We start from the raw sequence: 25,096 nt of genomic DNA on the forward strand, positions 1-25,096 counted from the left end.
TGGGATGCATGATGATTTCCAAACTTTCATCACTGGAGTCTCGGCAAGGGAGAAAACACCCACGTTTGATGATCTCACTGCGATCTTGCAGCAAGAGGAAGAGAGACGGCAGAACCTGAATCTGAACCCCCAAAGTGACGATCTCGCGCTGGTGGCAAAACGACGACTATCTAAAGGGAAGCAGTCACAGCAGCAATCAGTCCAGAAAGGAGGAACAACACATAAACATCACTGTCATAAAGGTATGCTTGCAAATCATTCTGAAAAGAAATGCTTTTATTGTGGAAAGAAGGGTCATATATAGAGAGATTGTTATTATAAGAAGCAGGCTGATGAGGCAAGGAGGAGACAGGCAAATCCAAAACACAGAGGATATTTTCTTGAAGAAGAAGACTTCAGTCATGAACTTCGACTGTTCACAGTCGACTGTGCCCTTTCAGTATCAAATGAAGATGACATCTGGTATGTCGATTCCGGAGCATCCTCTCACATGACAGGTAATAAGGAATTTTTTGATAGTCTTGAAGAAATTATAAATGGATCAAAGATATATCTAGGGGATGATAATGGATATCAGATTAAAGGTCATGGGGTGATTTCAGTTAAGTTACCAAATGGAAAGATTAGTCACCTTTCAAATGTTTTATATGTACCTGGAATAAAGAAAAACCTGATATCTGTATCCATGATGGCTGATCAAGATATGCATGTCGAATTCTACAAGACTCACTGTGTGATAAAGGATTGCAGGAATGAAATTGTTGCAACAAGCATGCGAGTTGGAAACCTATACAGACTGGATGCAAAAAGTATATCAAAGCAAGCCATGGTTGTAGGAGAGTCGACAGCTGAACAACTCTGGCATCAGAGGTTTGGTCATCTCAATCTGCAGGATCTCATGTTGTTACAAAAGAAAGGTATTGTCGAAGGTCTCCCCATCTTTCGAAATATTCAGTTAAACTGTGATGGTTGTGCCTTAGGAAAGATGCACAGAGAACAGTTCCCTGTGCATGATAGGAGGAGGCAAACAAAAATCTTAGAGCTAGTGCACACTGATGTATGTGGTCCCATGCAGACAAGGTCGCTAGGGGGAGCATACTATTTCTTGTTGTTTACTGATGACTGCACTAGGTATTCATGGGTTTATTTTTTAAACAAGAAAAGTCAGACTTTCCAATGTTTTATAGATTTCAAAACCCTGGTGGAAAAACAGTTTGGAAAAAGTATTAAAATTCTCCGATCTGATCAAGGAGGAGAATACAAATTAAAGGAATTCATGAAATACTTCAAATCTCACGGGATTGTTCAGCAGTATACAGTACCGCACACACCACAGCAAAATGGAGTTGCAGAGCGTAAAAACAGAACCTTAGTGGAGTGCGCAAGGAGCATGCTGCAAGGTAAAGGTCTATCTAATATTTTTTGGGCAGAAGCGATAAATACTGTTGTATATTTGAAAAATAGAAGTCCTACTAAGTTTCTTGGCTTCAAAACCCCTTTTGAAGCCTTATATGGATTTAAACCAGCAGTAAACCATTTAAGAGTCTTTAGGTCAAAGGCATTTGCACATGTACCCAAAGTTGATAGAAAGAAACTAGACCCTAAGGTAGTGAAATGCATCCTTGTTGGTTATGGTACAGAGTTTAAAGCATACAAATTGTTCAATCCTGAGTCTCGTAAGACATTTGCAAGTAGAGATGTAGTCTTTCATGAACAGGTACAAGAAAGGAAAGCTGATGTTGGAGATGATTGGCACATTCCATTGCTATTGGAGGAAAGCAGCGAGGATGAAAGGGAGCAGGAACAGGAGCAGAAAGAAGAGAATGAAGAAGAACAACAAGAAGATGAAAAAGCAGGCCCAGTTATTGCAGAGGAAAACAAATTTGAGGTAAGTCCCCTACCAAGGAGGTCAGGTAGGAAGACTCAATTACCATTGAAATTGAGAAACTATGCATTGATGTCAAAAAATTTTGAAGATTATAGAGCCCTCTAATTATAAAGAAGCTAGTCAATTTGAGGAATGGAGAGCTGCAATGAATGAGGAGATGGAATCAATTCTTAGAAATAATACTTGGGAATTAGTAGAGCTGCCTAAAAACAAAACACCTATAGGAAGTAAATGGCTATTTAAACCCAAAATTAATGCAGATGGAAGTATAGATAAGTTAAAAGCTAGGTTGATATATATATATATAATGTGTCATAAACAGTTTGGCGAAGGAAAAAATGGCTCTGACGCCGTTCGCTAACCATAACCGCGAGGGATTAGGATAAGCCGCAGGAACGAGCCGCAGGACCACAGGATCGAAGGTATCTTGGGAGCTAGGGTTTCGGTGCTGCTGACAGATCGACGCCAACACCGGGGATCTGCTGTCGCTATCCGGCATGGAGGAACAACGGGGAACGGACCTCGTGGATTTTTCCGAGGATCCGTTGGAAGGTCAGTCAATTTTCACTAACCCTATCTTAATCGCTCCGGGTTTTGCTCCACCGACCGCAGAGGCATCTCGAGGTCTGGACTTCATACCGGCGGTTACCTTGCCGGACCCTACTGCATCTTCTTTTGGTCTGAAGGCTCCGCCTCTATCGCCCAGCACTGCTTATCTCCTCGCCTCCTTACCTCCTGATTCACTGACCTTTGATGAGATCCCATCGCCGCTGCCAGACGCTCATACTATCCTGGTTAAACCGAGGGTTCAGCCTAACCAGAGGGCTATTCCGACAAATCCCCCTTTGAACAATGGGGTTAAACCCTCGGGGAGTTTCGGTGCGCCGGTTATTAACATAAATCCCACAAAACCCTCACCGACTGGGGACACAAACCCCCTAGCGGATCACCCTTCGGCACCGCGCTCCAAGAAATCGAAGTGTGTTAGGGCTATCAGGAAAGAGACCACCATTACCTTCGGCAACACACAGGATTTTGAGGAAACGATGGCTACAGCACGCACAGTTTTGGTCGGACATGTGCGAGGGCGCACCTATTCGGCGGATCGGCTGCTACGATGGGTTAAAGAGATCTGGGATGCCCTGCTCCCACAATTGCCGGAGGTACAGGTTCTTCCACGGGGGTGGTTCTCCCTCCACTTCACTTGTGAAGAACACACGATCGCGGTCCTGGAGAGATATTGGCACATCAAGACTGCACCTGTGCTTTTAAAAAGATGGACCCCTTTATTCGATCCTGAGAGAGAACAAATTGTAGCAGGGCCATTGTGGGTGAGACTTTCGGGGCTTCCATTACAATACTGGAGTGATGCAGCCTTCACCAGAATTGGAAATGCACTGGGGACTTATTTGGATCACGATCGATCCTACATAGACACTCGAAGGAGAACAGTGGCCCGTATACTGGTCCATCTCGATACCAGGGAGGGACTGGAGGAAGAAATCACTCTGCAATAGGGGAAGCATAAGCGTAATCAGATATTGGACTATGAAGGAGTCCCTTTTCGCTGCAACCGGTGCCATAAAGTGGGGCACCTCTACAAAGACTGCCCATTGATCAAGAGACCGGATAGCTCTCCACAGATCTCGCCAATTGCCTCCAGGAGATCTGCGCCTCATACTCCTCCACCGTCACAAGGATTTTCGGCACCCCTTGGCGCACAGGCAGACACAGCGGTTAACAATGAGGACTCGCCCTCACCACCATTGACGCGGGCTCGGGCAGCAGCAGCAGCTACACATACCTCGGGCATAAATCTCTCTTTACCCTCTTCTCCTATTGCTCTTACATCAGATCATTCAAAATCTTCTTCATTTTATATGGCACATTGCACAATTCCTTCTCCTCCTCTGATTCCCTCCACTGTCCCGCCTTCTCTCTCACTCGCTCAACCCCTGCCCCCATCTCCTCCCCCAGCATCGCCTGCACAGCATATCCCCCCACACCCTTACTCCCTCCGACCCCGGACCTCTCACTCGACATCCTCCGATTCCCAGTGTGGGCTGGGCATTATTCCTCTTAACTCGGGACTCTCCTCCACCAGGGGAAGGAAATCCGATCTTAACAAAGCTATCAGACATGCGGGAGCGGAAGTGGCCTCCGGCCGTCAATCCACTATCGTGGGGGCCCTTAGAGCATCAAATCCCCCGAAGAGGGGTCCCCCATGAAATGCCTCTCATTCAATTGCAGGGGTTTGGCTAGTTCCCCCAAAAAACTAGCACTCAAACGACTTTTTGAGGTCGAACACCCGGATGTCATTCTCCTTCAAGAAACGCTGGGTGATGCTGAATCCATTTCACATACCCTGAGCTCCATATCGGCTGGGTGGCATTACATTGCTTTGGATGCCATGGGCAGATCTGGTGGACTGGCTATGGGATTTAATCCTAAAACCATCAGATTGGACTCTTCCTGGGGAGGTCATGGTTATATGGGTGCTGACATTTTTTCTTCAGACTTGGGACTGCCTCTGCGCATCATCAACATATATGGGCCTTGCCAGCATAGGGAAAGTTTCTGGCGGACACTACTCAGTAGGAGTTTGATGTCTCTTGAGCACACAATCCTAGGAGGTGATCTAAACTTCTCATTAGGGTTTAGAGAGTCCTGGGGCTCCTCGGCGCAAGTAGATCCAATTACAGATTTCATGAGACGTATCCTTGAACAACACGATCTAATCGACATTCCCATGCAGAATCCCCTCCCCACATGGAGGAATAGAAGGATTGGAACAGCAGCTCTGGCTCGTAGGTTAGATCGTTTTCTGATGAAAGGTCCTCTGGTACACCGGCTACACTATTACAAGCAGTGGGTGGGATCTGGAGGTATTTCGGATCACTCTCCTATCCTCATGGAGATCATGGGCCCCTATCCAAAACCAAAAGCGCCCTTCAAGTTTAATCACCATTGGCTCCAGGACCCCAGCTTCTCCAAAGTTGTCACAGATTATTGGCAAGCCCACCCCATTAACAGAGAAACATCGATGGCAAGGGGCTTTGTCAAAAACCTCACAGAACTAAAACACTTAGTGATTGAGTGGGCCAAGATGAAAAAGGCTAGGGAGGATGAACAGCTCTGCTCGGTGGAAGAGGAACTTAAGGGCCTTTTGGATGAGAAAAACTTGGGATTTATCACAGATGAGCACAAGACCCGTCTTGTTGACTTGGAGAAGCAGAAGCAAAATATCCTCAAGCTCAGGGAGGAATCGACACGGCTGAGAAGCAGGGCACTGTGGCTAAAAGTTGGGGATGAAAACTCTAGATTCTTCCATAACTTCGCAAAAGGGAGGAAAGTGGCTAACACCATTTGGAACCTGCCCCTCCCGGATGGAGGGCTGGCGGATACCTTCAACAAGCTCTCCAATCTTGGCACGACTCACTTCAAGGGCATCTTCAAGAATCCTGCTGGAACAAACCTAGCAGAAATCATCAATGTGGCCACTCACTTTCCCCGATTTGTGGACAATGAAGATAGTGATGCACTCACGGATCCGGTTTCCATGGAAGAGCTAGAAAATACCATCAAGTGGTTTCAAAAGGAAAAGAGCCCAGGCCCTGATGGATGGTCAATTGAGTTCTATATTGCATTCTTTGACATCATTGGAGAGGACATCCTGAAAGTGGTGGAGGAGAGTAGGACATCGGGACAGCTCTACCATGCCATAAATTCCACCTTTATTGCCCTCATCCCCAAATCGGACTCTCCTTCATCCTTTGTCGACTTTCGACCTATCTCCTTGTGTAATGTCCTCTACAAAATCATCTCCAAGATCATTGCAAATCGGATTAGGCCCATACTATCCAAGCATATTGCCCCTCAGCAGTTTGCATTCTTGGAGCACAGACAGATCCATGAAGCCATTGGTACTGCACAAGAAGTAATACACTCCATATGGACGAAGCACCTCAAATGCATCCTCCTCAAAATTGACCTCTCCAAGGCATTTGATCGGGTCAGCTGGCTCTATATCAAGATGATACTTATTCATCTGGGCTTCCCCAATCTGCTCATCAATTGGATTATGGCATGCATCACTTCCCCCACCTACAGCATTCTGATCAATGGGGCAGCCTCACACTTCTTCCACTCAGAGAGAGGGCTGCGTCAAGGGTGTCCGCTATCTCCCCTGCTATTCCTACTGGTCATGGAAGCTCTCAGCCGCCTCATCATTACCGCTAAAAGGGAAGGGTCTATCAGAGGCCTAAAAATTACAGAGGAGTGTTACCTAACTCATCTGTTGTTCGTAGATGACGTCCTTATTCTACTTGATGGCAGCATACAGGATACATCCACTTTCAATCGGATCCTTAAGCTTTTCTCACTCGCTACGGGGATGGAGGTTAACCGGGGAAAGTCCACCATCACATTGGTGGGCACCACTATTAATGAATCCTTCTCAGCCAGTCAAGCATTCCCTTACTCCACACAGCCCTTGGACAAAGGATTAAAATATCTTGGTTACTGGCTAAAGCCCACTAACCAAAAGATCGCGGATTGGGTATGGCTGGTCTCTAAAGTGGAAAAGCGGATAACAAGCTGGTACAATAGATATCTCTCCAGAGCTGGCAGATTAACACTGATCAAATCAGTATTGGAAGCTACACCGGTATTTTGGATGGCTCTTGCATGGATACCCCGGAACATCCTCTCAAAGATACAGAGACTATGCAATAGATATCTATGGGCTGGCAACGAAGACAAACGCACCTTTGCATGGATTGGTTGGAGCAAGATTGCCCTTCCTAAGAAATGGGGTGGCTGGGGCTTGAAGGATCTTGCCTCATTTGCTTGTGCTTTGGCAGCCAAAATGGGTTGGGCCTTGCTGACATCACAAAGCCTTTGGACAAATATCACCTACCATAAATATATATGGCCTCTTGATATCATCGACTGGGCCAGGCTACCCTCATGGAACAAAATGGGTATCTCTTCTATATGGAAAGCTCTTCTACACTCATTTCCGCTCATCAGAAATAACATTGTTTGGCGAATTAGGAATGGTGGCAGAGCGCGCATAGGTTTAGACCCTTGGAGTGGTTGCGGGGGGCGTCATCTGCTTCCACAAGCGCTGGTCGATCTCCTCAAATCTCATGATATAAGGGTAATAGCACAAATCGCAGATCATGAGCAATCTGATATCTTTCACCAGGCTTGGAAGTCTGCCACCCAGCTCAACCTCCCGCAAAGATGGCATTCTACCTGGCGTGAATACTGTGCAGCCCTCACAGAATCCCACATTAGAATCGTGGAGGGTCCAGATGAACTCATCTGGCATCAGGCAGAAAGCGGCATATATACACCAAAGGAGGGTTATATTCAGATCATCAAGCAGCGTAAGCCGGAGGTATTAGACAGATGGTGGCAAAATATTTGGAAGCTCACTGCCTCACCCCGATCAAAACTCTTCACATGGTGTGCCTTTCGGAACAAAATACCCACTGGAGATTACCTTATGCGCCGTGCCATATATGGTCCAACAAGATGTGTTCTGTGTAAAGCTGATAATGAAACTACAGAACACCTACTCTTGCGTTGCTCTACTGTACAGCAAGTATGGAAAAACATTAAACCATTCACACACTACACTGGTGATTGGAGTGGCTCTGATCTCATTAACGCCTGGATTGAATGGGGCAATCATAACAGGGGTTCAAAAGCTGTGAACCTTCCCATTATTGTCAATTGGACTATCTGGAAGACCAGGAACAAATTGATTTTCGATGAGCGTGCGATACAATGGCCCCTTATTGAAGCTGATATTATCACTGCTTTTACCGAGCTTCCTGATCCGCCTCCACCAAAACAGCGCAAATCAAACCCACCTCCCATCATCGAACAGGGTACCCCGTGGGCCTTCTTTGACGGCGCAGCCAATGTTCAAAGCTGTGGGGGGGGTATCATCCTACATATATCGAAGAACCGTTGCTACCACATCAAAGCGGGTCTGGGTACTGGAACTAACAATTTTGCCGAACTCATGACCTTGCGTCATCTGCTACACTTTGCCTTAAGCCATCACTGCACAAGCATCAACATTTTTGGTGACTCACAGATTATCATAAATTGGATCAATAGAATTTCTACATGTCACTCACACACACTCAGAGTCATTCTTGATGAAGTTTTTCAGCTCAAAGAGGCTTTCAGCCATATCAATGTGACTCACATCTACAGGGAACATAACCAGGATGCTGACAAATTTTCCAAGGAGGCCGCGCTGATGGAACAAGGACTCTGGGAGATAACCAAGATATTGGAACAGCAGGAACAAAAATTTTATCATCGCCCATACATAGACCCGTTGTATCCTACAACGGGTCTTCACGAAACTTAATTATAATCCAGCATTTTGACAGCAGTTTTTATATGACAGTATATATGTATGTAAATTTTTTGTACATCTAAAGGATACCAAATAAGGCATCAATGAATTACACAGTTTACAGAGAACTGAACAGAACCAAACCAGCACAGTTATGTAATTTTGAAAACAGTGAACAAGGTAATGCGTTTCAGCATCTACATATGTAATCTTTCATATTAATGAAATTTTACGGATTTTTCCAGTGGAAAAAAAAAGTTAAAAGCTAGGTTGGTTGCAAAAGGATACTCACAGCAGGAAGGTATTGATTTTGATGATACTTTTGCACCTGTAGCAAAGTTAAATACAATCAGATTACTTATTGCTTTAGCTACTAAATGTAATTGGGAATTACACCAACTAAATGTTAAATCTGCATTTTTAAATGGTGATTTAAAAGAAGAAATTTACTTAGTACAGCCAGAAGGATTTGTAAAGCAGGGGCAGGAACAGCTTGTTTGTAGGTTGAAAAAGGCTTTATATGGTTTAAAGCAAGCTCCCAGGTCTTGGTATGAAAAGGTTGATTCTTTCTTTATAGAGCATGGTTTCCATAGAAGCTTAAATGACCCAAATTTGTATACCAAGTACAATAATCAGGGAAGATTATTTTGATTTCTCTATATGTGGATGATATGATTCTAACAGGAAATGCAGATGACTTAATCAGAGGAATCAAAAGGCTCATGGCATAAGTCTTTGAGATGAAAAATCTCGGAAGCCTTAACTATTGTCTGGGATTAGAAGTATTCAGAGATACTGGGCAAACTTTTCTTACCCAAGGGAAGTATGCTAGAAATCTATTGGAAAAGTTTGGGATGGATCGGTGTAGATCAGCAGTGACACCTTTGTAGCAAAATCTGAAATTGAGCAGTGACGATGGCACTAAGGAGGTAGATGCCACAATGTACAGACAGCTGGTTGGCAGCCTGATATATCTTACAACAACCAGACCTGACTTGGCATACTCAGTTAGTGTGTTGAGCCAATTCATGTCGAAACCGCGTGAAAGTCACTGGACAGCAGCAAAAAGCGTGTTGAGGTATCTTTGTGGTACTGTTCATTTTGGTATTTTATACACTGATGTATCTGATGTTACTCTAGCAGGTTTTTCAGACTCAGACTGGGCAGGTAACCTGGATGATCGGAGGTCCATCACAGGTTATGCATTCAACATAGGTTCCGGGGTCATAGCATGGAGCAGCAAGAAACAGAGTACTGTAGCTTTGTCGTCATGTGAAGCTGAGTATCAAGCATTGTGTGCAGCAACATGTGAAGCGATCTGGTTGAGGAGACTTCTCAAAGATGCAGGAAAAGAACAGAAGCAACCCACTTCTATCAAAAGCGACAACCAGAGCACCATCAAATTAGCATACAATCCAGTGTTTCACAAAAACACCAAACATATAGACACTCAGTTCCATTTTTGTTAGAGAGAAAATACAGTCAAAGGAAATCGCTGTTGAATATTGTAAAACTTGTGACAATATGGTTGATATTTTTACAAAGCCTCTTGCACGAGTGAAATTTGAATTGTTTAGAAAAATGCTAGGAGTCCAGGAGAATCCTTTCTCCATTAAGGGGGGGAGTTGAGAATAATTAATATTATTTTGATATTAATGGAGAAAATAGTTACATTGTTGTAACTTTCTCGCTAGTTTAGGATTAGTTCCTATAGTTATGGGATTTGGGTGCAACTTCCTATTTCCTAGTATTGTATTTAATGATGTAATTTTTTGATTGATTGATGAATAGAGTGGACGAGAGTGATCTCTCAAGTTTTGTGAGTGTAGTCCCCAGGTGCAGGCCACACCTGAGAGCTGCATCTCTTTCTTTTCAATTGTGTTCACATTTTATCTTTAAAAACAAAAAAATCACATTTATAAATTAAATTTGGACAGTTCACCCGTGTGGAACACCATCTCGAGACTGCTTTTGCAGAACTTACTTTACATTACAATCATTACATAAAAAATATATAATTCATACACAATTAGGGAACTTGCAACAATACCCTAGAAATTAAGAATATACTCTTAATCTAAAATTTGATTGAACATAACTCCATTAATACCTTTCATCATTAATCTCTACATTTTCAATGCCTCGTTATCAAAGTCCTTGTTGAAAAGGATAAGGTAGACCCTAACCAACAATTGTATAGAAAGAAAGGATTTTGAACGTGAGTAGGAAACCGATATCATTTAGGAACAATGAGAACCTAAATGAACGGGAGGAACAATTATAGAGGAGTTCTATCACACTCGGTAAGGTTGAAACATTATTATTCTACGAAGTCTTTGTTTGGAGTTTGTTTTATTAACTTGAAACGTTATTATTCTACACATACTTTGTTTTGAGTTTGTTTTATTAGCTTGAAATGTTATTATTCTACACAGACTTTGTTTTGAGTTTGTTTTATTGATATATCTTTGAGATTTAGCACTTATCATATACATTTAAATATAGGTATGTGTGTATTATATTTAATATTTAATAGTAATTATATTTAATCAAATATTATGATTTTATATTTAAAAAAATTTCATAAAAATTATTTTATTTTATTTAGTTGTGTGTTTATATATAACATGAAGAAATGATTTTAGCCTCATGGATAACTTAATTGGTTGAGCCCTTGTTTCTAAGTACCTTGCTTATTGGGAGGTTACGAGGTCAAATCTCTTTGATGCCTTTGGGGTTAGGCCCGATATATTAGGTCGCCTTTGATGGATCTGTGTGGATTATTGTCCATGGACATAGCGGCCACTCACTGACCATGAACCATGGTTGCCTTAAAAAAATTTGATTGAGTGATTGTTGCCTTAAAAAAATGAATGAATGATTTTTATTAATAATATATAATGAAATTATTATAATATGTGTATATTAAAAATTATATGATAAAAGTATATATATTAAGTTTATGTATAAATGATAATGAGAGAAATTAAAGATAATGATTTCATAGAATAAGGTTGTGTAATTTATGGAGATGTTACTGGAAATAGTTATAGATATAGTTAAACAAAATATTTTACTATGACATATTGTTGTGATATCATTATGGTTTCCTAATTCCATACATATTGTTTTAATATCGCTATAGGCACCCAAAGTTACATAGAGTGACTAACTATATTATAAATGACACAGAATGGTTTGAATGGATGGATTTTTCCCTTCAAGAGTCTCTTGAATGTAAGCTTTTAGTGTTCCTTGCTTCATATATGCTCCATATAATTTTGAGTATAATTGTTGTTGATTATTATTCCCAACAAAAGATATCAAAGCTTTGGTGTCAAAGTGCACTGTGTTTTATTTTGGGTATGACAAAAAAAAGTTCTTGAAAATTATAATGAAAACCATTTTGTAACAAACAGTTGGAGAAAAAGAAGACTCCACTACCAACATTGCAAGATTAATCTTGAAATTATTTTTAACAATTTCATTTGAGTTGAGGGGCACTACGCAAACTCTCATTCTTAAAATGCATGACAACTTGACATCTTGTAGATTGCACTGTAAAGTCTTTAACCATTCACTTCTCCAAGGTGGTCTTATCCTTTCTATCTATAACTAAATTTGTAGATAACATATTACATGCATAATAACCATTTGTACTTATGACTATAATGTGTGATTGGATCAAATCATATCTAGTTTTGCATTAAATACTAAAGAAAAATGAGATTTTTTGAATGTTAAAAATAAATACTATAATTGTTTTGCCTTTTCCTTCAACGCTTTCTAGATAGTTAAATTATTTCCCAAAGGCTTTTGGTTTCACATAATTTGCATCTGATATTTGGTTAGTTTCCATATATTTTGGATCTCTTGGATTCATTCAAGATGCCCATAAACATTATCCAGTATAGGAGTCGCCAAAGCTTACGATTTTCCCATTGTTATTAGGAGATACCAATCATACTGTAGAAGGGGAGGAAGATTCATCATTCACATGAGGTCCAAAAGCTAAACGCAATAGGTTATCACAAAGGACATGATTGTTTTAATGGTAGGTTGTTATGATGAACTATCGAATGTGATAGTTCAGAGAATGAGGTTTAATGCAAGATTAATCTCTATATCAAACAAGGATTATTTATCAAGTGAAGTATTATGGTTTTAATCTTGTTAATTCCCTAATCTCTCTAGCCTCCTAACTAGATAGATATGTCGCAATTATTTCTATGTATGGATTCCATCTCTAATAAATTATTTCCTTATTGTAAATAATTTTAATTTCTTTATTTCTAAAAAAATATGGATAAAGATAATATTGAGTAGATAAGTTTTTTAAGAAGAAAATCTTCCTTTTAAGGCATGAGAGGTTGTAGGAGAAAAAATCTTGGTAGCAATTAGCAAGTTGTTAGGATAAGAAAAAAGTTTAGAAATCTTAGAAAATATTGGGGTTCTTTTAGAATTTAAAAATGCTATGGATAGACAAGATTTTGTCAACAAGGCAAAAGTGAGTTTTCCTCGAAAAACATGAGTGATTTGTGGATCTTGGAAATTTTATTTTGTTTGTATATGTTATTTAAAGCATTGTAAGCCTAAGGGGGGAAATAATGGCCAAATGAATGTGAAATCAGGCCAAGAGAGTAATGAATATTTTTGTAATTGTTCTGAAATTGTATGGACGTGATTTTTTTTTTGATCAAATAAGAGACATACCTTCTATTAAGCTAAATCATAATACATATTTATAAAACGACGCACCCGCTCTGTGGGGATTCCATAGTAAGCAGGGCAGGTAGAAACCGAACCGAGAAAACACCCCCAAGAGAATCCAAAAGAATTCTTGAACTCCCTAGAAGACAAGTCCCGCGGACCGAGGTACACAAAATCTACTAGTATCCGAGGATTCACAGGAAAACCCTAAATAAACCACCCAAAAATGACTTACAAAATCGACAAGAACTATAGTCTAAGTACATTACACATTTTTTGGGGTCCAAAACAATAAAAAAACTTGCACGAGCAAATCATCACCGTTGATTGCTCAACTTAAAATCAATGGCCTTCATGGATATCGGTCGGATAAGAAGCACGAGGGATAACCATCCGATGAGGGTGATTTTCTCTCACCTCTTGCCGCCACGTGTCATGTGAAGAGTGGAATCGGAGGCCAACATCAAAAAACCAGAAACCATTCGGACCTCGTCCGATATACCACTTGTGGTTTCGGATCCATTGTTTCACGGAAAAGCAATTATGCTCTGTTGCAAAGAGATGACCATTCAACCAGTCCCCCGGGCAATTTTTGAGCTTTCCGCTTAGATTATCCGTTAGGCACACTCTGATAAAATTGAAAAAAGGTGACCGAATCGTTGGTTCGGCCGGATAGTGAATAGGGCTCTTTGGAAAGCAACCCCTACCCAAAAAAGTCAAACGGGATAAGGATCTCGAACCTCCCACCTGTCATCTAAATCCCTCCAGTTTGTCCTATTCATCCATAGCTCCATATCTTTGGTCGCCAGATAGAGACAATCCTCCCGCAATTTACCTGTAGATAACGAATCCCAAGCATGCCGAGAATCCCTGTCCCTATTGGTGACTCCTTCGTTTGCCAACCGATCCGCTAGCATGTTTGCTTTCCTTTTCACATGGACAAAACTTACAGTTTTAAGGGTTTGCAGGTGGGAGTGAATATGGTGAAAGACCTACATGAGCCTCCAATGCTTCGATACTTTATCTAGAGAAGTGCCATTACATATTTTCTTGGCCGCTCTAATGATCAGCTCTGAATCTGCTTCAATGATAACATTATGTAAATTGGACTCCACCAGGATTTCCAAGCATTGTTCTAATGCCAGGAGCTCAGCCATGTTATTAGTGGCCTTCCCCAAGTGGCCATGGAAGATTCTCAATGTTCGCCCCTGATCATTTCTTATGGCACCCCCAAAGCCTGCTAATCCTGGGTTGCCCTTAGAAGCTCCATCGATGTTAACCTTGAAGAAACCATGGGGAGGGGGCTTCCAAATGCTGGCACCTGAATTTATTAGGCTCACTCCCATTGTTGTTCCTTGAGGAATTATGTATCAGAGACCCAAATGAAGAAGAATATTCTCCTCTTGAGGCAGAGGAGGATCCTTAGGAAGTGTCCTCAATAATCTTCTTACTGTGTCTTTGAGTTGCTTTTGAATTTGATCAATTATGTGATGGAGCTCACTTGTTTTGTTTTTGAAGATCCGCCTGTTGCGCTCTTTCCAAACATTCCAAATGACAAAACTAGGAACTCGAGTCTAGGCCATATTAATAGTCTCATTTCCTGATAATTTCTTCCTCTAGTTTTTTGAAGTATTGGATATACTGAGAATGTCCCTATCAATTTGTCTGAAAATTAAGGCCACCCAGTCCCACACCGTAGATGTGAAAGGGCAGATGTTGAGGAGGTATTCAATCGTTTCCTCATGTGAGCCACAGAGGTGACATTTGGAGGGGCCAAGGAAGCCTTTCTTCAGGAGATTCTCCTAGGTTAAGATATTCCTTTGATGCACAAGCCAGATGAATAACTTTATTTTCATCCAGTGTGGGTTTTGCCAAAGTTTCTTCCAGACTGGGTCAGTATTCACAAAGTTAAATCCAGTAACTTCCTGTTTAGCCTCTTTGAGGTGAAAGTTTCCTTCATTGTTCTTTCCCCATCTTAATTGGTCAGGTGAGGATGCTACCAAAATCCTTCTATGCTCTAGGTCCTGGGTGAGAGCATCTACTTTGGCATTTAGAGGATTCTCATCACTGTAACTTAGATCCTTCCATTTCCTCCATTTTCCATTGTTCCTTTCCTGGTCCCAGAAATCATTTACCAAAAACCAACCTTTGCTATTTGTGTCCCTCTTGAGATCCGCTAAGTCATACTTATATAAGTTGGGTTCCTGTTGCCAGCTATCCTCCCAAAATCGGGCAAGATCCCCTGCTGGAATTTCCCAGAAACAATGTTGCTGAACAATGCTTTTATTCTCCCAGGCCAGGTTCCAAATGTGGGAGCCCCTGATTTTCCCTATCACTTTAATATGATCCTTCTCCTATGAATACTTGGCATATTTTTGTTTCCAGAGCTTAGCCCAGGGGGCATTCGACTCCTTGACCCATCTCCACTATGGCTTTTGGGCTTGCAGATCTTATCCCAGGCAACTAAAGCTCGCTTCTTTTTCTCTTCCCCTCTGCCCCATAGAAAGTCCCTTTGAATGCCCCTTATCTGCTGCTTAATGCTTTGAGGAGAAGGAAGAGCTGAAAACATGAAAGTGGGAATAGCCTGCAAGACCACGTGTGTGACCACAAGGTGCCCTGCTAAGTTTAATGACTTGCACGTCCATTTCCTGACCTTGTCTTGAAGTTTATTTAATATTGGTTCCCACACTTTCTTGCTCAAAGGTTTGTCAGTAAGAGGGATGCTAAGATATTTAGAAGGTAATTGTTCCCTTTGAAAACCAAGAATTCTAGTAATGTTTCTCTGAATGGAAATATTAGTATTAAAGAAAAAGACTTTAGACTTATTGAGGCTTACGTCTGTGCCTGCTGCCATAGCAAAATTGTCTAAGATACTTTTGATTGTTGTGGCTTCCTTGACTGTGGGTATGCCCTGCAACATTGTATCATCCACAAATTTTTTATGAGTGTTTGCCTCTCCATCTAGGGTGAGCTTGATACCCTGGATTCGACCTTCAATATTTGCCATTTTGATCGCCTTGCCTAGCCCTTCCATCATGAGGACAAAGAGGAAAGGTGAGAGTGGATCTCTTTGTCTAAGTCCTCTAGAGGGAGTGAAGGTTCTTGATGGAGCTCCATTAAGCAATATGGAAAAACTGGTTGTTGTAACTAATGCCATAACCCATCTTATCCAATTTTGGTCAAAGCCATATGCTTTTAGAATTGCTCTTATGTAAGACCAGCTTAGTTTGTCATAGGCTTTCGCTAGGTCCAACTGAATGATCATACCTGCTTGTTTGTTGCTTTTGAGGGAGTGGACCACCTCATGTGCTTGCATGATATTGTTGAGAATTTTTCTTCCTTCCACACACCTTGTTTGCTCTTCTGAAGTAAGATGCGGTAGCAGGGGCTTGATTCTGTTGGCTATCACTTTGGATATTATTTTATATACCACATTACATAAGGCTATGGGTCGAAAAACCTCCGGCGTCATGGCATTTTCCTGCTTAGGAATTAGAGATATGAAGGAAGCATTAAGAGCCTTCAGAACCTTTTTGGATTGTCTAGAGTCTTCCACAACCTCGAGGATATCCTGTTTGACTGTTTCCCAGCAAGCTTTGAAGAAGTCTACATTAAAACCATCCCGGTCTGGTGCTTTTCCACTTTGCATTTTGTTAATCACCTCACTGACCTCCTCTTCTCATACTAGCCTATTAAGATTGTGGTTGTCCTCTCCAGTAACCAGCTTGGGGATATATTGGGTGAAAGAGTCAATGAACCTAGATCTATCCTCCATTGGTTCCTTAGCAATATTGAAGAAGTGTTGTACAAGGATTGATTCCGTATCTTTGTGAGAGACAACCTCAATTCCTTGAGAATCTTTGATTTTTGTGATTCTGTTGTGTACTTTGTGAGCCATAGTAGATCTATGAAAAAACTTTGTATTTCTTTCTCCCTCTTTGATCCATTGAATCCTAGATTTCTGCCTCCAGAAAATTTCCTCTTGTGAGCATCGATCCTCCCATTCTTCCTGCAAAGAGTCAGTTAGTTTTTGCCTCTCTTCAGTGAAGCCCTCTGTAATATTGATTTGATTGACTTCCTACAGCTTATGTTCAGTTTCTCTTTTGGCCTTGAATATATCACCAAATTCCTTTTTCTTCTAGGCTTTAAGATTGGATTTAATGTGTTTAAGTCTCTACTGGAGTAGAAACATTTTAGTGCCCTAAATATTCAAATCCTCTCTCCACCATGTATCAATGTTGCTGGTGAATTTAGGGTGTGAGAGCCAGGCATTTTCAAACCTAAAAGGTCTGTTTCTTGGAGTTCCCATGAAGGTAGCTTCCAGCTGCACTGGCCAGTGATCCGAGCCACCAAAGGGCAGAATGGAGGTTGTCATGGCAGGTCCTGTGAGGACGAGGTCCTATGAAACAATAAGTTTGGAAGCCACTTGAGAAGCCCCTCCCCTTTCATTATTCCATGTGAAGGTTCCATTCATTGTTTCAGTGTCCACAAGTCCCATATTCATAATGAAGTTCTTGAAGGCTATGGAATCTCCACCCAGTTGTCTAGTGCCTCCTTTTTTTCTCTGAAAGAGATCTTATCATATTGAAATCTCCTGCTACTATCCAGGGTATGTTGGGATGTCTTGCTCTTAGATCCTCCAGGGAGGTGAGAAGCTTGAGTTTATCTGCTTGCTGCTGAGGTCCATAAACATTTGTAATCATATATATTTCCTTGTCCCCTACAGGTTAACATACCAAAGACAGATAGTTCCTTGATGCTTCAGCATCTAGGATTCCAAATTTTTGTGGATCCCACAGTGTAAGAATCCCCCCTGCCGATTTATTTTCCTTAACCTCTAAATACTCATACTTGGATAACCACTTCTTATGAATATCTCTTATTTTATCCATTGAACAATTTGTTTCCTGAATAAAAATCATATTTGGTTTTTCTTGTTTCATTCTAGAACTTAGATTCCTTTGTTTCCTTCTGCTCCTATTCCCCTTATATTCCAGGTTGTGAGCTTCATTAAGAAAGGTTAGTAAAAGAATAGCTGGTGAGATCTTTCATCTTACCTGAGTTGATCAATAATTTTCCACATTCATTTATAAACTCATTCTGTCTTTTTATTCCTCTTTTTCTTCGTGAGTTCTTTGGGGATTGAGCTTGTGAAGTCTCCATCATTCTGACTCCACTTGGCTCCTGGCTATCATGGTTTCTGTTGACACCAGTTCCCTTCGATTGTGACCTCCATATAAAGAGCTATTGTACTCTGCCATAATCTTCTTTTGGCAGGGAGTCCACTCGTGTGTTTTTTCCTTGTTCCAGAAATTTCTCTAGGTCTATATTTTCTCTGTCTAGAATCTCTTGTAGTTCTTGGTCCTCCATGCTTGCTTCACTTGGAGTCATCTCATGGTCCTTACTGACCCCCATACAGCTTGGTAGATCATCTATTTTCTGGTTGTTTACTGTGATATCCTCCATTTCAGCTTCATTGTCCTACTCCTTGGTTCCATTCTCCGTGTCTTGGAGTGTTTCCTTGTTCTCCTCTGCTTCCTTTAGGATTATAAAACTGTTGTGTCTTGTGTGTCTGTCCTCATTGTTCTTCTTCTGGGTACATTTACTCCCTTTCCCTTTGCCTCCAACCTTGGTGAAACCCTCGCGGTCTCTGTCCATAGTAGTTTTCCCATTGCCTTCCATATTGTTTGTTGGACAGTCTTTGAATAGATGCCCATGTTCATGACATTTACAACACCTAAATGGTATGTGCTCATAGTCCACAGTCTGCACCCACTCTTCATCATATACGTCTAAAATTATTGCTTCCGGAAGGGCTCAAGATAGGTCCATTTCCACACATATTCGAGCAAAGGAAGTGTATTTTCCTTTCAGGGTTGCCTCTGAGATCTTTAGAAAATGCCCCAGCTTGTTGCCAATAGTTTTCAAAGATTCTAGTAGCTAATAATCCAGAGGAAGGGAGTATAGTCTAGTCCAAACCGGAACTGACGTGAATGTTTCACGTTTCGGAACAAAGTTCATCATCCATGGCTGCATTTAGAGTCCTGCTGCAGCATACAAATAAGGCCCCCCTTCAAACACTCTATCTTTGTCCTCTAGGCTTGTGAACACCACTGTGAAAAAGCCCTTAGAGCCCAAATGTCGATGTATTTCTCCTTTTGGCTTCCAATGGCTTCATATCCAGACATGTAATGCCTTCTCCGTTGGCCATAGACCCATGAACTTGCATATGATCGCATGTTTTGTCATATAATCCCTATGCACTTGTATCACTGGGTCACTCAATATAACCTGGGAATAATACTCGACTTGGGGTTACATACTCCCGTTTTGCTTGTGGGAGTCATTTTTTTCTGCTGCCTTCATTCTCTAGTTCTTTACTTGTTCCCTGATGATCCTTTTCCTAATCCTGAAGTTCGTTTCTTCCAAAAGTTCCTTTGCCTCTTGCTTTTGAAACCTTTTCCAATGGTTTTTTGAAATGCTTCCTTCCTTTGTTCTTGTGTCCTTTCGTGACTGCCTCACTGTAGGAGGGAGTGATGCTCCCCCTGCGTGTCCCGCCATGGTACCCTAAGCAAAACCCTATCGCCAACTCCAACCCTATTTTCAGTTGCAAAGTGAAAAACCCCAATCAGTCATCAGATGTATGGACGTGATTTTATTAATGAAAGGAATTTTCATTACGTTCACAAATTGTCTGGTGTATATATGTGATGGATAATAGTTCTAATTTGTGCATGCTCTAGGATTCACTGTAAGTGAAGTAGGATTTTTTTATATGAAATTATTTGGAAGAAAAAATTAAGGGTTTCATGATGAAGTTATTTGTTGTGTGATCATGAGAAGGTGAATTTTGTGGAAAAATAATTTTTTTCATGCATCATTGGAGCACTTTCCTAGGTGCATTGTTTTAGAGAAAATTATTATTTCAAGCTATATATATGTTCTAGCATCTATAAATAAACTAGAAAAATGTCATTTACTCAGTAAAACTATGGTAGGGGAAGCATACATACATGAAATACAAAGGTTTCACCTACATGGAAGCCTTTGTAATCCCCTCCCTTCAAGTAGTATTGCATTAGAAGGTACATGTATAGAAGTCTAGTAGGTTTACTAAATCTAGACTTAGATAAGTTGATCAACTATGTGATTGTTATGATCCACCAAGAATAAAACTTGAGAATATTACTTCCTAAAATGTGAGTAATTAGGTAGTGTGATTAAGGATATGGTGGAGCTTCCTTAGTTAGAGCCTTGAGAAATTAGGCCAAGTATTGCTATTAAATTTTACTATGGGGTTTTAATTGACTACTTGATTGTGTTATTAAAGTATAGTCTAATTAAAAGATGTTTTGTTTTTCTTAATTAAAATTTAGTAATATTGTTTTTAGGAGATTATAATTTTTTATTATTCTTAATGAATTTTTAAATATATAAATCAATTCATTCTTGAGATAATTAAACTTTGCAAATTACACCTTTCAACCTTACCATTCTATTTTTTTATATATTAAATTGTAGAGAAATTTAACAAAAAAAAAAACATGAATGGAAAATGGTCTGTCAATCAGAATACACATTTTACTAGGTATTCAAAGAGCCTTTGTTCTGTGTTTACATCTCCTTCCAAGAATACCTGCGTTCTGTGTTTACATCTCCTTTTAAGACTTAGAAGGTGCGACTCCCTTCCAAGACTTTGAAACATTATCTCAAGAAAATTTGTCTTTTTATTGGAAACATATGAACAATTTGATTATGGTTGTCATGTTTTTGTTTTCACTTGTGGTTCACGGAAACCCCTGGTCACTAGATAGCCGCTACTCCACATGACTAATATCTAGAATGGACCCCACCCGAATTCATGTTTTTTTCAATTGTGGTTCACGGAAACCCGTGGTCACTGGATAGCCGCTACTCCACATGACTAATATCTAGAATGGACCCCACCCAAAGGGGAAACCCGTGGTCATTGGATATGACAAATATCTAGAATGGACCCCACCCAAAGGGGAAACCCGTGGTCACTGGATATGACAAATATCTAGAATGGAACCCACCCGAAGGGGAAACCCGTGGTCACTGGATAGCCGCTACTCCACATGGCTAATATCTAGAGTGGACACTACCCGAAGTGGAGCAACCCCACCCGAAGGGGAAACCTGTGGTCACTGGATAGCCGCTACTCCACATGACTAATATCTAGAGTGGACCCCACCCGAAGGGGATTAACACCCCTCGGCCATATTTACTTGCCTTGGCTCCAAGAGCTTTCGGGAATTGACCTTGTGATGTCCCCATTAGTGAGGTACTGATTTGACCGATTAAGCTAACTCTTGAGACTATTATGGTTTTTATGTTAGGTCTATAGTATTTATATTTTTGACCTATTTATGGCAGCTTTTAAATTTGTTGTCTTTAAACATTTTGCCGGGAAGTTCGCTATTGTTTGGTTATAATAATGCTGGTAAGACACTCGTGACGCCACTTACAATAAGCTGGTAAGAGACTCGTGACTCTTTGAGTTTGGTCATTCAATGGTAGGTGTATTTGCGACAGATGTTGAATTGAGGCCTTTTCAGGAGAACCAACAGAGAGATTTAATGGAATTCATCGTCATTCTCGGATGATTCAGCTCGGCGTACTTTGTTTATTCAAACCTCTCAGGTAAACATCCACAAAGTTTACCTGTTTTGGTTAAGCCAACATTCACACTGTGAACAAATATTTTGTGGATTTGGCTTCAAACTTTGACAGTGGAGCACTCTATTCAGTTCAGGTCATGCCGACGCTCTAAAGTGGCCGCAATTGACTCATCTTTTGTCGCATTTTATGAAAAAAATTATGAAAACTAAGTTTGACACTGTGTGGACGGTTGAATAATTGTTGAAATTGTGGGTTCTCACTAATTTTTCGGAGATGACGATCAAAGGTCGCTATAAATGAACCACCTGTGACTATTTCATTTGTCCCTACTTTTTAGAACCATCGCTTCTCAATTCCACTTTTTCCTGTGGTTTAAACTTTAGATTAAACATTTTTGAAATATGACGATGGAATAGTTCGAGAATCAAATTCAACCTTCATAATTTTGATTTTTTTCAAAAGCCTAAAAGGCTAAAATTTATTTGTTGCGCTTTTGTTTTTAAAATTCAGTATTTCTGTATTAGGATTGAATATTGAAATATAAAAATATTGAATATTAAAAAGTAAAGAGTAAAAACTGACATTTTAAAATTTATTAAAAATAAAAATTAATTAAGTTGAATTTGATTGTAAATTTTCAAAATATTCTAAATCTAAAATTGTTTTGAAAAACTTTATTTTTTCCTTTTGGTTTTAATATTCAGCATTTTTGTATTTGAATTGAAATACAGACGCTGAATATTAAAAACTAAAGGTAAAAATAAAGTTATAGATATTTGCGAAAAATTAAGATTAAGTTATTTGATAACAGATTTTGAAAATATTCCAAAATTCATTAAATTCCAAAATATTTCAAAAATTTATAATTTAGATAAAAGATTGCTTAGTCATAAAAAAAATTAAAATATTTTTAAATATAAAATATTCAAATTATGTAAGTCTCACTAGCACAACGGCTTGAGGATGGGCTTTATCAGCTAGGTCGCACAGGATCAAAAGTCATCAGGCTTGGTTATGCCTTGTTCTAGAGAGAGGCTACATGCTAAAAAAAAATCCAATCAGCTTAGCGCTGGTGTGGCCCAGGCCAAGTGCAATTAACAGATAACTTTGACAACTTAAATAGACCTAGATGTAAACTCTTCCAACCAAAAATCAAACCAAAAAAACACACAACTTAACAAACAAACATAATTTTAAAGTATATAATTTTAAAATCTCATTCAAATATAATCCTAAAAAATTACAGCTTTAACCATTTCATATTAATATAAACAAAATCAACCAGTCAAGAAAACCTCTCCCTGTTCAAACTGGAATACTGTTTTCTTAGTCATTCTACTTTTTCAAAGAGAATCAAACCGTCTTTCACACTGTGCCTTTACTGAAAAGTAGACTGTACATCAATTTATAACGAAATTCTTCATTCAAAATTCCTGTAAAATCAATCATGTCAAAGTCATCGTCAAGTCTACGTCAATCACAGTATTACGCCTGGTTCTGCGTTTTATATAGCATTACTCCATTTCTCAAGTCCTTCCTTCCTTCCACCTGCTTTGCTTTGCTGAAAATAAAAAAGGGTATGGGCATCTATGCGTCCTGCATGGCGTTGGATAGCGAGAAGAAAACCATCCAACTCGTTCGTTCAGACGGCGATGTTGGGATTTTTCACAAACCAGTGAGTGCCGGCCAAATCATGAAGGAATTCCCTCAACATTTAGTCTGCCATTCCGGTTCCTTCTACATCGGTCAGAAGACGCCGGCGCTTTCTGAAGAGGATGAACTGAAGGTAGGAAACAAGTATTTCCTTTTGCCCCACCAGTTCTTCCAGTCCGAGCTAACTTTCCTCTCGATTGCCTCTTTCATATCTCCACCGTCGACACCCATTTCCACTGGTGGTGTATTATCAGGTCCCCTGCGCAGTGTCGAACGCGCGTCTGCTCTCTGCCAGCCGTTTGAAATAGAGAGCAGCAACGTGGGCGGAGGGCGTCGGATCAGACTATCTCCAGACTTTATCACAAAGATTATGGAGGACACAAGGCTTAAAACTGATGAACAGCGCGATGCAGTGAGCCGGGATTCTGCAGATGATGAGCGTGGGCTCTGTAACACTCCGGAATTGAAGAAACAGTATGAGCAGTTAGTGACTTATTCCAGAGTTCAATGCTGGAGACCAAAGCTGGAAACTATCCAGGAAGAAGAGAATAAGATTAATTCTTTCGGCGTTTGTTTTTATTAATTCTATCATATATTTTCAGGTGACAACTTAATTGGAGCATCATATTTTTCAGGTGACAACTTAATTGGAATATTGATAGTTAAGATATCCAAGATTCAGATGGCTCTTTCAGGGAAAGAAGTCGAAGACTGAACAACCAAAACAGAAAGTTGTGCATGGGTATGTAAAACGAGGCCATGATGGTAAATGATGGTAAATACCGGTGCAGACGGGCCGATTCGATCAGAACTAAGAAGAATCTCTGGCCGTAAAACCCCGTTCGACACTTGGTGCCCTAGCAGGCTCAAGGTTCCATTATTGTAATTATTTTACCTAATGAAATAATTAGTCATTATTTTTTATCGTTCTTGTTGTAAATATCTTAGTATTATTTTGTTTGATTTGTTTATTTTGTCTGATTTGTTTAGTTGTCTTTCTACCTAATTTATCTGATTTTGTTAGTTTATCTGATTTTGTATAAACAAAAGGGAAATTGTTAGTTTATCTGATTTTGTATAAACAAAAGGGAAATTGTTAGTTTATCTGATTTTGTATAAACAAAAGGGAAATTGTTAGTTTATCTGATTTTGTATAAACAAAAAGGGAAATAATATCAATTATAAGTAAATTAGTACATTGAAAATATTAATGTGGTTGATGTAGTCGAACATTTTATAAATATAACAAAAAAACCTATTGCAACATTAAGAATGTCTTGCCAATAATGCACACATTTCCTTTATTAACCCTGTATAAAAAGGTTATGTGTCAACTTTAACTTGAGAAAAAAAGGAATTACACATCTTATTATAAAATGAACCATTTTGCTAAATAAAATTTGATTATATATTAATTTCCCCATCTAATTGGCATATGAACTTATTAGAATTGGACTAATCCCAAATCCTTGGAAATTTGGTGGGCTGAATCTAATTTAACTTGAGGAAAAAAAAAGAAAATTACACATTTTATTGTAAAATAGAAATTTGGTGGGCTGAATCTAATTTAACTTGAGGTAAAAAAAAAAATTACACATTTTATTGTAAAATAGACTATTTTGCTAAATAAAATTTGCTTATATATTAATTTCCCCATCTAATTAGAATAATCTCAAATTTGTAGGAAATTGGTGGGTAGGGAGCCAAGGGGCACCCATCTAATTTTTTAAATTTATTAAAGTCAATGAAACCTAACAAACTCACACTACAACCCTTAATAAGCATTCAGACAAAGCATATGTTGAGCATATTCCCTTGAG

At 39.8% G+C, this 25,096-nt stretch overlaps 1 protein-coding gene across 1 annotated transcript; it reads left to right on the forward strand.

The window, feature by feature from the left end:
- Positions 1-23,070: 23,070 nt before the first annotated feature.
- LOC149199710 (uncharacterized) lies at positions 23,071-23,859 on the forward strand. Its single transcript, XM_089400663.1, has one exon. It carries the CDS (start codon positions 23,071-23,073, stop codon positions 23,857-23,859), a length of 789 nt encoding a protein of 262 aa, XP_089256789.1.
- The last annotated feature ends 1,237 nt before the right edge of the window (positions 23,860-25,096 follow it).

This window comes from Pinus tabuliformis, chromosome 2_1 (assembly GCF_031772625.1).
Source record: "Pinus tabuliformis cultivar Carrire ecotype Pingquan chromosome 2_1, CPIR1, whole genome shotgun sequence".
NCBI lineage: Eukaryota > Viridiplantae > Streptophyta > Pinopsida > Pinales > Pinaceae > Pinus > Pinus tabuliformis.